This window comes from Rhinolophus hipposideros (genome assembly GCF_964194185.1).
Source record: "Rhinolophus hipposideros genome assembly, chromosome: 20".
Taxonomy (NCBI): domain Eukaryota; kingdom Metazoa; phylum Chordata; class Mammalia; order Chiroptera; family Rhinolophidae; genus Rhinolophus; species Rhinolophus hipposideros.
This window is the reverse complement of record NC_138066.1, coordinates 12,341,520-12,355,507: the sequence shown is the minus strand read 5'-3', so window position 1 is coordinate 12,355,507 and position 13,988 is coordinate 12,341,520. Positions and strand designations below refer to the sequence as shown.

The 13,988-nt window shown below is 50.7% G+C and overlaps 1 protein-coding gene across 1 annotated transcript; it reads left to right on the top strand.

The window, feature by feature from the left end:
- Positions 1-5,172: 5,172 nt before the first annotated feature.
- AIPL1 (AIP like 1 HSP90 co-chaperone) lies at positions 5,173-13,714 on the top strand (the record flags this gene model as incomplete). The annotated part of the gene is made up of 6 exons (XM_081027782.1): positions 5,173-5,268; positions 5,891-6,070; positions 11,195-11,383; positions 12,319-12,495; positions 12,607-12,748; positions 13,512-13,714. 6 exons carry the CDS (start codon positions 5,173-5,175, stop codon positions 13,712-13,714), a joined length of 987 nt encoding a protein of 328 aa, XP_080883908.1.
- Positions 13,715-13,988: the final 274 nt, after the last annotated feature.

The following is a 13,988-nucleotide window of genomic DNA, read 5'->3' as shown; positions in this document are numbered from 1 at the left end:
CTCTTCAGATGAATCTCTCCCTTTAGCATCCAAACAATCTGAAAAATATGCCATGCAGAAAGCTCCCCCCCCATTTCCCCCACGTTTAGCAGCACTGGCCAGTCCGGCCCCTCGGTTTCCTTGCTGCCATCCTCATCTGGTCTCCCCCTCATTGCTCCCCCACAACTCCCCACCTCCCTGGTCATTCTTTTGCTGATGGGCTCCTTGAAGCTCTGTCCCTATCCTCTTCTTCCTCTCTGGCTGATCTCACCCACTTCTGTGGCCTCAGTTACCGCTCCCCTGCCCGCCCCTCCCTGGGATGGTGAGACCCAAGAGCGTGTATGGAGTACTTACTATGCACCAGCTACCTGTGTGCCAAGCACTTTATATTATGAGCTCATTTGACCCTCAGGGCAGCCTGCCACTAAAGGAGGAGACCAAGGCATAGACATCGGTTAGGTTGGGCCCCAATTTCCCTCAGTTAGTAAGTCGCAGGGCCAAGGGTTCAAACTCTGCCGGTCCGGGACCAGACTCCACGTGCCATACCACCCCATACCACCGCCAACACTGCTTCTCCTCCTGCACCTCTCCTATGCAGGTGGATCCTCTCACCTCCTGCATCCCCAGCTCCCCCTGGGCACTGCAGGCACTTTTAAGGAACACGCCTCAGAGGGCATCCCCTTGGCCTCGCCCAGCCCTTCTCCTCCTTCCCCATGTCCCCTCGCTCATGGTTTTCCAAATACCTAATGGTGGTTGATATTATGTTAGTGCAAAAGAATTGTGGTTTAAAAGGTTAAAAAGAGTTGCAAAAACCGCAATTACTTTTGCACCAACACAATAGATTAAGCATTATGCTAAAAATGGGCCACAAAGCATTCCTTACCCTCATGGAGCTCAAATCTAGTGTGTGGGAAGAGATGGACACGACTGAGTCAAATAATCAATAATTTATCAATCAAAGAAAATGATGACACAAAAATTATTATCTAGGTCTGAGACCTAGAGAATGAGTGAACCAAGCAAAGAATGTGTGTGTCTGAGTGTGTATGTTTGTGTTTGAGTGTGCATGTGTGTGTGTCTGTGTGTGTGGTGCTGTGTGTGGGGTTCTTGCACAGGGAATATCAAGGAGACTAGTACCCAGATAAGACACCCAGGACACACACATATATACAACTGAAATACACGTTTCCTGAAACACTACTTGACTATGTGTGATGTCCTTTGAGATTTTATTATTTTATTATTTGTTTAGTGCCAGTGACAGCTCATTACATTTAGTTTACAATGGCTCACTGCTCTAGTTTGCCTGCTCACTCACCTTGTTCCCTAATAGAGTTGTTTCCCAAGTGTCAGACGTGTTTGTTCCCAAGCCTGTTTATGCTGGTAGTATTTGTTATTGTAATTAATTCATGTCCTTTACCAGTGAAATATGAGGAGGGAAAGCAAGAGTATTTTTAGGAAAATGAAATTGAAAGTGTGGGAAAGACTCGGTCAAGGTGAAACACTTAGAAAGTCTTTCAAGTTGGGTTGTCTTGTCACAGTTGTCTGGCAGTACCTGTCAGAATGCCTGGTATGCCGTGGGCATCGATTCAGCAGCTTATATTTGTCCAGCCCTTACCACATGTGTGCTAAGTGCATTTCTTTACTCTGCCTCAATCCTCGCAGCAACTCTAGGAAGTAGAGTATTTTTATTCCCATTACAAATGACAAAACAGATTCAGATGGGTGAAGGGTCTTGCCTAGGCTGGAACAGAGTCAGAGCTGGAACTTGAACCCTGGGTGTCTGACTGTAATATCTGAATTCTTAACCTTTGATTAAATGGCCTCATCAAGCATCGGGGAACAAATGAGTGAATGTGGGAAGAGGCTCTCCCTGCTTGGGGCAATCCTACCCCTTCTCTTAGAACTGTAACTGGCAGATCAGGTGAAGGAAGAACAGTTTCCATGGCAACGAGAGAAAGAAGAAACATTTTTTTCTGAATGAGAAGGCTCTCCCTCTGCCTTTCAGGGAGTGGTGTAGTGAGGGGGTGGGAAGGAGGGTGTGCGGAAGCAAGCAGACTATTAGTTGAGGGGTTGTGGGGGTACAGGGGCTCCAGCTCCTCCTTGTAAGGAGGAAAGCCAGTCCGTTGTTCCAAGCTGAGGCTTTCTGGGATCCAGAGTTCTGCCCTGCCCTGGGGGAACTCTCTGTCCAACAGCAAAGCTTCCACCAGTTTCCTTGGGCTCATGAAACTGTCAGTCTGAGGGAAGCAGCAGACATTAAACTGCAAAAATGCCACGAAGGCCAAGTGCTCGGGGGCAACCATGGTGTGTAAGGGGATGGGGAACTCCACTGGAGCTGGAGGTCAGGGCAGGCTGGCCTTAGCATATGGTGTTTTAGCTGAGGAGTTAGTGGGACAAAATGAGGGGACGAGGTTGTCTGATCGAGGGATCTGCAATGCGCAATGCTGGGAGGCCAGACAATGCCAGGTTCCAGGACCAGAGAAGGAGACATAGAGGGCAGGGTCTGGGATGGCAAGAACCAGGAGCTGCAGGGCTCCTTGGCAGGAAAGGAGCTTAGAATTTATACTGAGGGCAGTGGGAAGCCTTGGCTGAATTTGAAGAGGGGAGTGGAGTTATTAGAGTTACATTTTAATGAAGTCGGTTAGGAGGTTAGTTTGGGGGCCAAGTGGTGGCTGGGGTCCATGTGGAAGCTGTGGCTGGAGGACTTCGTTGTTCTCAGCAGTGAAATCGAAACCACTGGCATCAGCTTCCACATCCCCTTCCCCTCCTGCCCCCCTCCTCCCACTCTGGCAACCACAGGCCCAGTCTATCAGCTCTACCTCCTCTTGATAACTGCAATCCCTGTGTGTCTTTTGACCCTTTTATAAAAGGAAGCAATTTAAACAACAGGAGAGATTTAAGTGTGAGACATGATTATATCTTTTTCTTCCATTGTGAATTATATCACAGAGAAAAATGCCTAAATCAGGAAGCTTAGTACAATGAATACTTATAAAGCAAACATCCATAGGAAGAAACCATCACGCAGTGAAGAAACAGAACATTACCAGGACCCCAGAAGAAGTAACCCCCACCCCCGCTGAGTGTCCCCCCTCCCTCCCTGGACTTGATGGTAATCACTTTTATTTTCTTTGCAGTTTTACTATCTAAGCACCCATCTTTCCTCCTATGTACCATGGTTCCCCCAAAATAAGACCTACACTGAAAATAAGCCCCAGTTAAGATCGTCAGCCAGACGATCGCATTTAGTATGTTATGACGATGTTCCAGAAGAAGATGACGTGACTGTATTTGAATAAATATAGATTGTTGTACATGAAAAAATAAGACATCCCCTGAAAATACGCCCTAATGGGGCAAAAATTAATATAAGACCCTGTGGGGACAGAGCCAGGAGAGCAGTTTCCAGGTTCTCGCCCTCACATGAAAAGGTGCTGGCTCAGGTAGTAAATGGCCATCAACTGTGATTGGATGGCCATCAGCTGTGGCTAGTTGGCCGTCAGCTGTAACCAGTGAGCCATTGGCCACTAATATAACTGCTGTGGCTACGCTAGCAGAAAATGGGGGCTAGCAAGAAGATGGTGGCCGAGCTAGCAAGAGCGGATTGCAGTTAGCAAGTGAGGTTGGTTGGCACAAAAGTGGGTGGTGGATTGCGGATAGTGTGGCTCCTGCTTCCTGTGTCTCCAACCCAGCCGCCAGCGAGAGTATAGTGGTATGACTCCCCTATCTGTGGCTCCGTGGGTGTTCCTTTTTGGCCTCACCCTATCCTGCGTTCTTATGTGGGGAGAGGGACCAGAGACCACGCATGAAACCCTACGTGACAGACCCGGTCTTATTTTTGGGGAAACACGGTATGCAGACTGCTCTGTGTTGCTGTGTGGCCCGAGAAAGGATGGAACAGAAGAAAAAGAAGACCTCTGTCCCCTCCAGCCTGATGTCCTGCCCCCAGAGAGGAATGGAGCTGGGCCTGGGGGGGGACCCCATTCTTGGTTCCCAGGCCCAGACCAGTTGGCCCTGGCTGGGGCTCCTCTATGCTGACGTCTCCTCATGGGAGACCTTTGGGGGCGCTGGGTTTTGGGGTCGGGCTCAGTGCTCCCAGGACACCTCTCAAGTTCCAGGAGAGGGAGGCAGGAGAGGTTGATTTTCCTGTCTCAGTTGAGAAAATAGAGTTAGGGAGAGGAGACACCCAAGGCCCCAATATCAGGAAATAAGAGGTGGGATCAGCCCTTTGAATGCAGCGCTAGCTGGCTCCTAGCCCAGTGTTCTCATCTCTTTGTGGTAAGGTCCTGTGTCCCTTCTCTCTGTAACAAGTCAGTCTCTGGTCAAGAAGAGAAAGGTTTTGTGGCTGGCTTTCGGAATCTCCTCACCACCAAGACCCAGGGGAGCCAAGGCATAAAAACTTGAACTGGCCATAAGGTGGCACCAAACACCAAATCTTCACGTGATTTTTTCCTTGAGACCAGAAAGGAGATCTCAGTGCCCAGTGTAAGTTCTGCCTGGGTTCCATGGCACAACTGAGACGCTCCAAAGGGGAGGAGAGAGCCCCGCTGCCTCCAGCCAGAACTTGCAGGGGAGGGGAGGCAGGAGTGGGGCTGGGAGAGGGCTCCTCAACTTTCCCCAAGCCTGTCCTCTTTCTCTTACTCTGTTTTAGTGTTCTCCCAAGCCAGATACCTGCCACTCCTGCCACATGTCACATCCTCTTGTGGACAGACAGAGCTTGGGGAAGAAAGGGAGAGGAAACAGGAAAGAAGGAAGGCAGGAACTGCAGAGGCTGTAGGGCCCTGGCCTGGCATCTAAAGGGACGAAGCACCAGGGGCCAGGCAGGGCAGAGGGGCTTCAGATCTTCCTTCCTTTTCCTCTTTGGTGGCCTGAGGCCTCTCTCCTGCTCACTCTTCCCTCTCCCTTGTCTTCTTTCAGAAAGCTCCAGCTGACTTCCTTTTCTTTTGGAGGTGGGACAAAACTAAAACTGGTGCAATAATGTCAGATAGGGGCCTCCCATCCCTGAGAGGAGCAGTGGATGGATGGGGCAGAAGGCTGGGCTGTGGGTAGTGGCCCTGAGAGCAGCCTAGGCCAGCTTTGGGCACAACCCCTCCTTACTCCTCTCATTTGTAAATCCTCAGATCTCAGCCTGAGCTCCTTCTTCCCAGCAAGATTATCTCAGCCTGGGCTGCATGTCCTCCTCCACCCTGAGCGATGGAAGCTGCTCTGCTCCTGAACGTGGAAGGGATCAAGAAAACCATTCTGCATGGGGGCACAGGGGAGCTCCCAAACTTCATCACCGGATCCCAAGTGAGTGAGGCCTGTCCCCCCAGACCAGATAGGGGCCCTCCACGGAAGCCTCTGCATTTCCACTGAGCCCCATGGAACTGCTAACAGGCTTCAGCTTTGCCAAAAAATAGCCAGATGGTTCCTCCCTGGAATTATCAACACCTGGGCATCTGGGAAGCTCCGAATTGGTGCCCATTCATTGGGCATGTTTAATACTTTGCAAATTAAACTTCAGCACAGGGTGGCGGGGGGGGGGGAGGGCTTTGGGAATTTTTCTGGAGTCCCAAATGTTAAGTGAGAAGGGAGAGCCCTCAGGGGTCATGGTGTTTGTCCACAAATCTCTGGTGGACTTCCCTGGATGATGGAGCGGCTGGGTCTGTGGCCTCAGATTTAGGGCTTATTTAAGGAAGGACATCCTAACCTGCAAAGTGGTCAAGAGTGGGATGGTGTCCTTTAGGAGGGGGTGGGTTCCTTGTCCGTGGGGGAGTGCAGGCAGGGTAGGTATGCTCTGGGGGTCGGAGGCATCTGATGGGTTGGGTGAGCTGACCCCTGAGGACAGCCCTGAGAGTTGGTGACAGTGGGTTGGCTTCTGCTGGGCCTTGGGAGGTATGTCTAGACCAGGGTCCACTCTCTTGGTGACCAGGTGACCTTTCATTTCCGCACCATGAAATGCGACGAGGAGCGGACGGTGATAGATGACAGCAAGCAGGTGGGCCAGCCCATGCACATTATCATTGGGAATATGTTCAAGCTGGAGGTCTGGGAAATCCTGCTGACGTCCATGCGGATCAGAGAAGTGGCTGAGTTCTGGTGTGACACCATCGTAAGTAGGCCATGCTGGGCCATTCCCTGGATTTGCCTTATACTGCCCTCCCCACCCCCGTGCATTTTGCAGGGCTGCTGTGTTTCAGGAAAGTGGGGTTAAGGCAAAACTCTGCAAGCCCCATCTTGCACTCTCCCTCCCTGCCACAATATAGATGGAGATGGAGGCACCCAAAAGAACAAGCCCTAAAGTGACAATCAGTGTCATGGTTGGCTGGTGAGATGTGGGAGCAGGGCCATGCCCCGTAGGAGTAGCCTGCCCACTTCACAGATCTCACTTTTGTACAAGATTATTAGATCCTGGAGACTTTCAGCTATTGGTCACTTTTCTGTCCTCCTCCTCACTTCTGCTCACATAGCAAAATTGTTTTCACATTTATGGCACACTCACAAATCACCCATACACATTAGCCTTCTTGTTCTGTGGCCCAGATAGAAATGGCAAAACTCACTGGCCTTTACACAAACATTTCTTATGGAAACTTTCAAACATATATAAAAGTTGACAAAAATATTCTGGACTTCCAAGGTCTCATCATCCAGTGCCAGCCACCGTCACCCCACGGCCAGTCTTGTTTCATCCCTTCCACGATCCACTTCTCTTCCTTACCCCACATGGTTTAAGTACATTCCAGACACCAGATCATTTCATCTGTAAATACTAAAATGTAGGTCTCTAAAAAGAAAGCAATTACAAAAAAAAACAACCTCAACATCATTATTACATTTTTTTCCAAACCCCAATGATTCCTTCATAACAACTAATATCCAGACGCTGTTCAAATTTCTCCCACTGTGGCCTCCTTTACTCTTTATGACTGGCCTATTCAAATAAGGATCCCCACAAAGTCAATGCATAGATCTTTGTTGATACATCTCTCCAGCTTCTTTTGATCTGTGGGTTCTCCTCCCTCTTTTTACCCTTGACATGGATTTGTCGGAGGAACTGGGTCACTCGTCCGGTAGAAGTCCCCCCATCCTGATTTTGCTAATTGCTTCGCCAAGGAGTTCTCTAACATGTACCTCTACCCCCTGCATTTTGTAGAGATTGTGCTGTGTTTCCCCTTGGGAGGCACTCCATGTCTGCTTACCTCTCATTGATTGATGGGTTCAGAGGTTGACAGCCTGATCCAGCCATTACAAAGCTCCCCCTTGACTGTCATCTAATGCGTTCAGCAGCCATTGGTGGCAGATGGCCAGACTCATTATTTTGCCAGGGGCCACTGACCTTCCAGGAGAGCAATTTAGGGGAGATAGATAGATAGGGAGCTGAGTTTGAACTTTGCTCTGTGGTTTATTAGCTGTGTGACCCTGGGAAAGTCATTTTTCCCTACTGGAAATCTATTTGCTCATTTATAAACAAACAAATCCCCAAGTTAAGGAGCTGTTGTGGGGATTACATACTATGATGAATACGAGGGCAAATCATGGTACGAGGCAATTGAAAAGGAGGAGCTAGTATGTGGAAGTAGAAGAGTATTAGAGACCAACTCTCTCGTTTCACTGATGAGGAAATTTAAGACTCGGAGAAGGAAAATAACTTGCTCTTGGTGGAATAAGTTAAGGGAGAGACTCAGGGTGGGTCCTCTGGTCCCCTCACTCCTTATCCAGTGTTTCTCCTCACGATGGCTGAGTCAGGCTGCAATGTCGTCCTCGACCACTAGGGGATCCCATTCAATGCGTTATTCATTTCTTCATCCGCTTAGCAAATACTCAGTATTACTTAGGTGGGCGTCTTTCCTTTGTACCAGACCCTGTGTTGTTCTTCATCCCGATGTTTTCAATTTTTGAAAAAGATGTTTTATTGTTAACCAGTCAGGTCTTCAGAAAATTGGCTTCTTTGTGGTTTCAGTTTAAAGTGATATCTACTGACTTGCTTACAATGACGAGTTCCTGCACTTTTTAGACCCATGTGTACCTGTAATTTAGGCCATAGGTTAGAGGCTTGGTCACCACAAGGCCCCCCCCCCCCCATCTGTGTATTTGCTGATAGAGGTAAGCTGAGTGCATAGAAGGCTGTCAACAGATTCTTGATTGGTTGATGTGGTGTTTTCGAAAACACAAGCTGTTGTTATTTCCGTAAGGTGGGCATGGCCCTTTGATTCCTGTGGTGTCTGTGTTCTTTGGGCCACATCAGTAGTCACACAAGTGCACTGCCCATCTCACAGGCTGGTAACTTTTATACCACAGTGACTCGGTTTTTCCAGTAGGGCCTCCCCACCTCCCCACATCTACCAGCCCACAGCTGCCACGATGGCACACACACACACACACACACACACACACACGCACGCACACCCCTTCTTGAGTCATTTACCTACTTACACATCCACCTGTTATCCATCCTTCTATCCATCCACACACCCAGGTATCAATTCATCCATCCGTTCTTTCAACCGATAGTATTCATACTTCAGACTTCCCCCACCAAGCAGCTAGCTAGCTGTTAGGTTGGTGCAAAAATCATTGCGGTTTTTGCAATTATTTTTAACCTTTTGAACCGCAATTACTTTTGCACCAACCTTATATCTAGAAACTATTCACTGGGCACCGGATTTGGCCTTTGCTGGGTGTCGGGAATAAAACAGGCCAACGTCCTTGGCCCTCAGAGAACTTGCATTGTGGAGGAGGAGCAGACACCTAAGTGAATGCAGTGCAGGCAGCTAGTGTGATGACATCATTAAGTGAGGGCAGAGTGCTCTAAGGCCACAGAAGAGCGGCGACTAACGGCGGTAAGGGCCTTAGGGGGACTTCTTCCAGAAAATGACGTGGAGCTGGGTCTTGAAGGATGCATAGGATTTCACCAGCTCTAGAAGTGTGACGAGAGGCAGCTCCAGACCAGGAAGTGTGAAACAGCTTGGCATGTTTCATTTAGTTGGCCCCTCTCTTCTACGGGACATCTCTTGACTTCAGCATCTGAGTTTTGGAAAGACTCCGCAAACAGTGGGGCAATCATGTCATTTGACAAAGGACTTATGAGGCCTGGTTTTCCCCCCGCAGTTGCTGCTCATCACTCCCTGCAGAGCCTCTGCCTGGACAGCCCTCACTTGAAGTTTAGGTCTCTGCAGGGGCAGGGGTTTCCTGCCTTCCATGCCTCCCCTAAACCCCCCAGGCAGGGTCAGTCAGGGGCCTCAGGGAGCTTCTGCCCTGAAATGTGTTCCTCCTTGTTCCACCCTACCCCACCCCCTCCTGGGGAGGATCCTGGTTTCTATGTGGGCATCTTGCTGGTACCCAATCTTGTGAGGCCAGGGGTTGCCAATTCAAATTCCACAAGGGGTCAGGAGCCCTGATTGACTGGAGATCGTCTGCCCCATCCAAAGGGGGCAGCTTACCCTCAGCTCCCACAGATGGTTGTCATGTGAAAAGGGCAGACCCAATGCGGCTGGATAGTTGGACTTTTTGAGACAAGCCAAAAATCTTCCTTAGTATGTGAACTCTCTCAGTGTTTAAATGTTGGCAACTAATTAACAGAAAGTCCCACAATGTGAAGGATGAGACAAACCCATCTGTGAGCCGATTAGGGCCTGCAGCATGCCAGTTTGCAAACTTCAGAATAGATATAGCCCCTTAGAACCAGGCTCTGGCCTTGAAGCCCCAGAGAGGGGCAGTGTTCCCGGGTGCCCCCTGCCCCAGTCACAGCCCAGTGGGCTGAGTGAATCCTAAAGGCCGGAGTCTAGCTCCAAAGAGAACCTCTGGTGACTCCGGCTGCCCCTCTGGCCTGCAGTTGGGCAAGCAGGGCCTCAAGAGTAGGCTCAGAACTGAGACCTTTACTCTGTTCCTCCCTCCAAGGTGCTGCCATGTGGGGGTGGGATTCTGGAGTTCTGTTCCTTCTCTCACCTTTATCTTCCTGAAATTTTGTCCCACTCCTGGCCGCATCCTATAGCCCACCATGCTTACCAGGCCCTGGCAGCACTAGGGCAGCAGTGTTCAGGAGGACAAAGAATTGGAGGTCATGGCCAAAGAGCCACCTGACCTTCGGTTCCATGGCTCACACTCAACTGCAGGGGCAGAGGCCTGCGAGCTGGGGGCTGCCACGCCAGGGCCAGGAGTGCCTCCTCTTTCCTGTAGCAAGCTAATCCTGGGGGCCTCTCCCTCCCGTAGTTCTGCCTTAATCCCAATAGGCTTAACTGCCATCTGGTTACCTCTCAGAGAAGCCAAGGGCATTTAGGGCTGATCCTGGCTGGAGGGTGACCTTCATCCCCATAGGAAGATAAGCGGAACCATTTCCGCCCCTTCACTTCTCAACAGTATGTCTTTACTGGAGTTGCTGTGCACGAGCCTGAGAGGTGCCAGGTCAGGACCCAGCCCAAGAAGAGGGGTTCTCAAAGACCATCTTATGGTGTTTCCCAGCTTACAGATGGGGCAGCTGAGGCCCAGCATGGCAGAGGCCTGGCCTGAGGCCAAGAGCCTGATTTCCCCAGCCCTCTTCCACCTTGAGGTGGCAAATCCCAGCTCCCCGAGGCTGAGGCTATGGTGAGCTGGACCTATATCGTACCATCTCATTTAATCCCTATCACAGCCCTAGTACTAGGCAGGTGCACCTGAGGAGACTGGAGCACAGAGAGGGGTGGTGATCTGGGCTCACTGCTAATAAGCAGCACTGTCAGGATACCAACTCAGCTCTCTCAGACCCCAGAGCCCTGCTCCTCCCAGTGCACTCCACACTTCCCTGCCTGCGAGTCACAGGCTTTATGGACTTGGGGTCTCCTTCAGAGAGAAATTCATTAGAGTTGACTACAAGGGTCAGCAAGAGGCAGCATGGCATTGTGGCTAGAGCATGGCCTCTGGAGCTGGGTTTGAATCCAGGCTCTGTCATTTCCTAGCTGTGTGACCTTAAGCAAGTTACTTAACCTCTCTGGGGTCTAGCTTCCTCATCTGTGAAAGTGCCTCCCTTGTTGGGTCATCTTAAGAATGGAAGGAGCTAACAGATGTAGAGCACTTTGCCCAGCGCAAAATCACCTGCAGCTATTAGTGGGGTATGTTGGGGGCAATAGATGGTCATAACCATGGGGTAGGTATAGTGGGGCAGCAGGATTCCTGCTGGGGGGGGTTCAGAGCAGGGACTCAGAGGTCCAGTGAGCTCTGAGCAGACAATCCCGATGCCATCTGCCTGTCTTTCCCACAGCACACGGGAGTGTACCCCATCCTGTCCCGGAGTCTGCGTCAGATATCAGAGGGCAAGGACCCCACCGAGTGGCATGTGCACACATGCGGGCTGGCCAACATGTTCGCCTACCACACGCTGGGCTATGAGGACCTGGACGAGCTGCAGAAGGAGCCGCAGCCTCTGATCTTTGTGATTGAGCTGCTGCAGGTGGGACCCTGGGGGGTGGGAGTTAGGGGGAGAGGGCTGTCCAGCATCAGACAGAGACCCGGGCCAGTGGGCATCATGGGAGCCCAACACCACAAGTCATTAGCTATCACCCATTTTCCATTTAAAGAACAAGAAAGGGTTCATAAACCAAAGGAGAATTGGAATTTGAACCCCTCCCCCAGAAAGATACTTTTGCCTTTTTCAAGGGAAAAGCCCATTTGGGATCAATTTTTAAAAAATGTAATTCGTTTTCATTTTGGAGACACTTTACTTCTATTGGTTCTCTACTTCCATTTCTGTTTCCAAAAGTTTAGAATTATATCCTCATTTCCAGTCCTGGTGGTTTGTGGGTTCAGACCTGGTTCTCTAGTGGAAGAGGCCATGTGGAACTATCCACATTCACTGACCCAGAGTGAGTGATAGCCCGTGTTTATGGGGTGGTGAGAGACGCAGCTATGGCTGAGCTGAGGCTCAGCCTGAGGGCTGCGTGGGCGAAAACAAACAAGTACGAACTGTCACCTAAGGGCCTGTTCGAACAGTTGTACACCAAACAAGGGCGTCACCTCTAAGATGCTCATTATAGACATTGTGTATTTGTACTTTTATAATGACAATTCTCCAGCAGATGGCAATTAAGTGTCTTGTTCTAATGACATGGATATGATGGCAATTTTCTGACTATTGGAAGTAAAGTGTGTTGACAAAGTGGTGTCTTTTCCTAATTTGCACAAAGGCTCTGATTTACGGTGGGGCCCCTGGGCCCTTGTTGCTTCCTTTCCCTGTTTATATGTGTTTGATCAGCAAGCATGATTGTGCCAGTGAAATCTCACTGTGGAAAATGCAGAGCTGACCTCAGTGAGAGGTGCTGGGGTCCCTACCTGCTAGGGTGCAAGGACCTGGGGCCCCACCTCACTAACCTGCATCTCGTGGGCCAGGTGGAGGCCCCGAGTGAGTACCAGAGAGAGACCTGGAACCTGAGCAACACGGAGAAGATGCAGGCAGTGCCCATTCTGCATGGAGAAGGAAACCGGCTCTTCAAGTTGGGCCGCTACGAGGAGGCCTCCACCAAGTATCAGGAAGCCATTGTCTGCCTGAGGAACCTGCAGACCAAGGTGGGAAGAGGCCCGCCATTGGGGGAGCAGCCTTGCCTGGGCCAGGGCCCTGGGGGAGGAGGGGTGTCAGGCAGCAGCCGGAGCTCACGGCAGACCTTTCTCCATGGGTAGGAGAAGCCCTGGGAGGTGCAGTGGCTGAAGCTGGAAAAGATGATCAACACCCTCATCCTCAACTACTGCCAGTGCCTCCTGAAGAGGGGGGAGTACTATGAGGTGCTGGAGCACACGAGTGACATCCTTCGGCAGCACCCAGGTGGGTGGCCGGCGGGCGGGGCGGGGGCGGAGGGGGTGGGGTCCGTCCGGCTGCAGTCACCTGCACAGACCTCCGTGTGCTCCTTTTCTGATGTTGTCAAGGCACCAAACCTTGCCTCGGCCCAGCAGGGTTTCCCAAGTCTGGAGCCAGATGACAGGTGATGGACCAGCAATGCTTCTGGCAGAGGTATTTTAATGTGCATCAGGACAAACGTAGAAGTAGCTTGACAAGCCTGTGATTGTGTGAAGCAGTAAACAGGATTTTTTAAAAGGGGGCCATCCCTATAGAGAACGCTACTAAGTAAATACTAGTTTCTGTGATATATGGGTGTGGCAGGATAATAGGACCGCACGTGACAATGGCATTTGAATAACGTTAACCACAACGTCAGATACTTACTGTGCGCCAGGCACTAAATTCTGCGTATTTGTCCTGTCATGTAATCCGCATAATAACCACACAGGATAGGTGCAAGGATAGGGCCTGATGTGTTTGCCATTTGGGGAGCCTCCATAAGAAAAAGAATAGAAAGTTATGACTGTAACATTAGTTATGAGGCCTTGGAAGGGTCTGCACAAGGGTGAGGAGTAGCAATTGCTATTATTATTATCATCCGCACTTCACAATCGTGGACATGGGGCTCAGGAAGTACAGAGAAGTTAAGGATCTTGGTCAAGGTTACAGATTTCATAAGCGGGGAAGGCCCGGTGGTGGGAGCTGCCTCTGGGACTGGGCAGCGGGTCCAGCTCCATCCTCCCCACAGGCATTGTGAAGGCCTACTATGTGCGGGCCAGGGCTCACGCAGAGGTGTGGAACGAGGCGGAGGCCAAGGCAGATCTGGAGAAGGTGCTGGAGCTGGAGCCCTCCATGAGAAAGGCGGTGCACAGGGAGCTGAGGCTGCTGGCGAGCCGCTTGGAGGAGAAGAGGGAGGAGGAGCGGCTTCGTTGCCGGAACATGCTGGGCTAAGGCTCCTGCACTGGGCCTTTCCCTCCTGCCTCTGTGGCTTCCCGGCCCCTGCTTCCAACCAGGGCACCCACCACCTCACTGACCCCTCTGTGCCCACCAGACAAGCGGGCACCCGGCAGCCAGCAGATGGCCTGGCCATTTCTGGCTCAGTTGGCTAGGATTTGAGTGTCACTGCTTGAAACTTAAAATTAATCCTTTAAATCAAAATAATGCATGCCCATGGTAAACAAACAAAAAAATCCAAAGGGCACAGAAGAGCTTATAAATAAAAGTG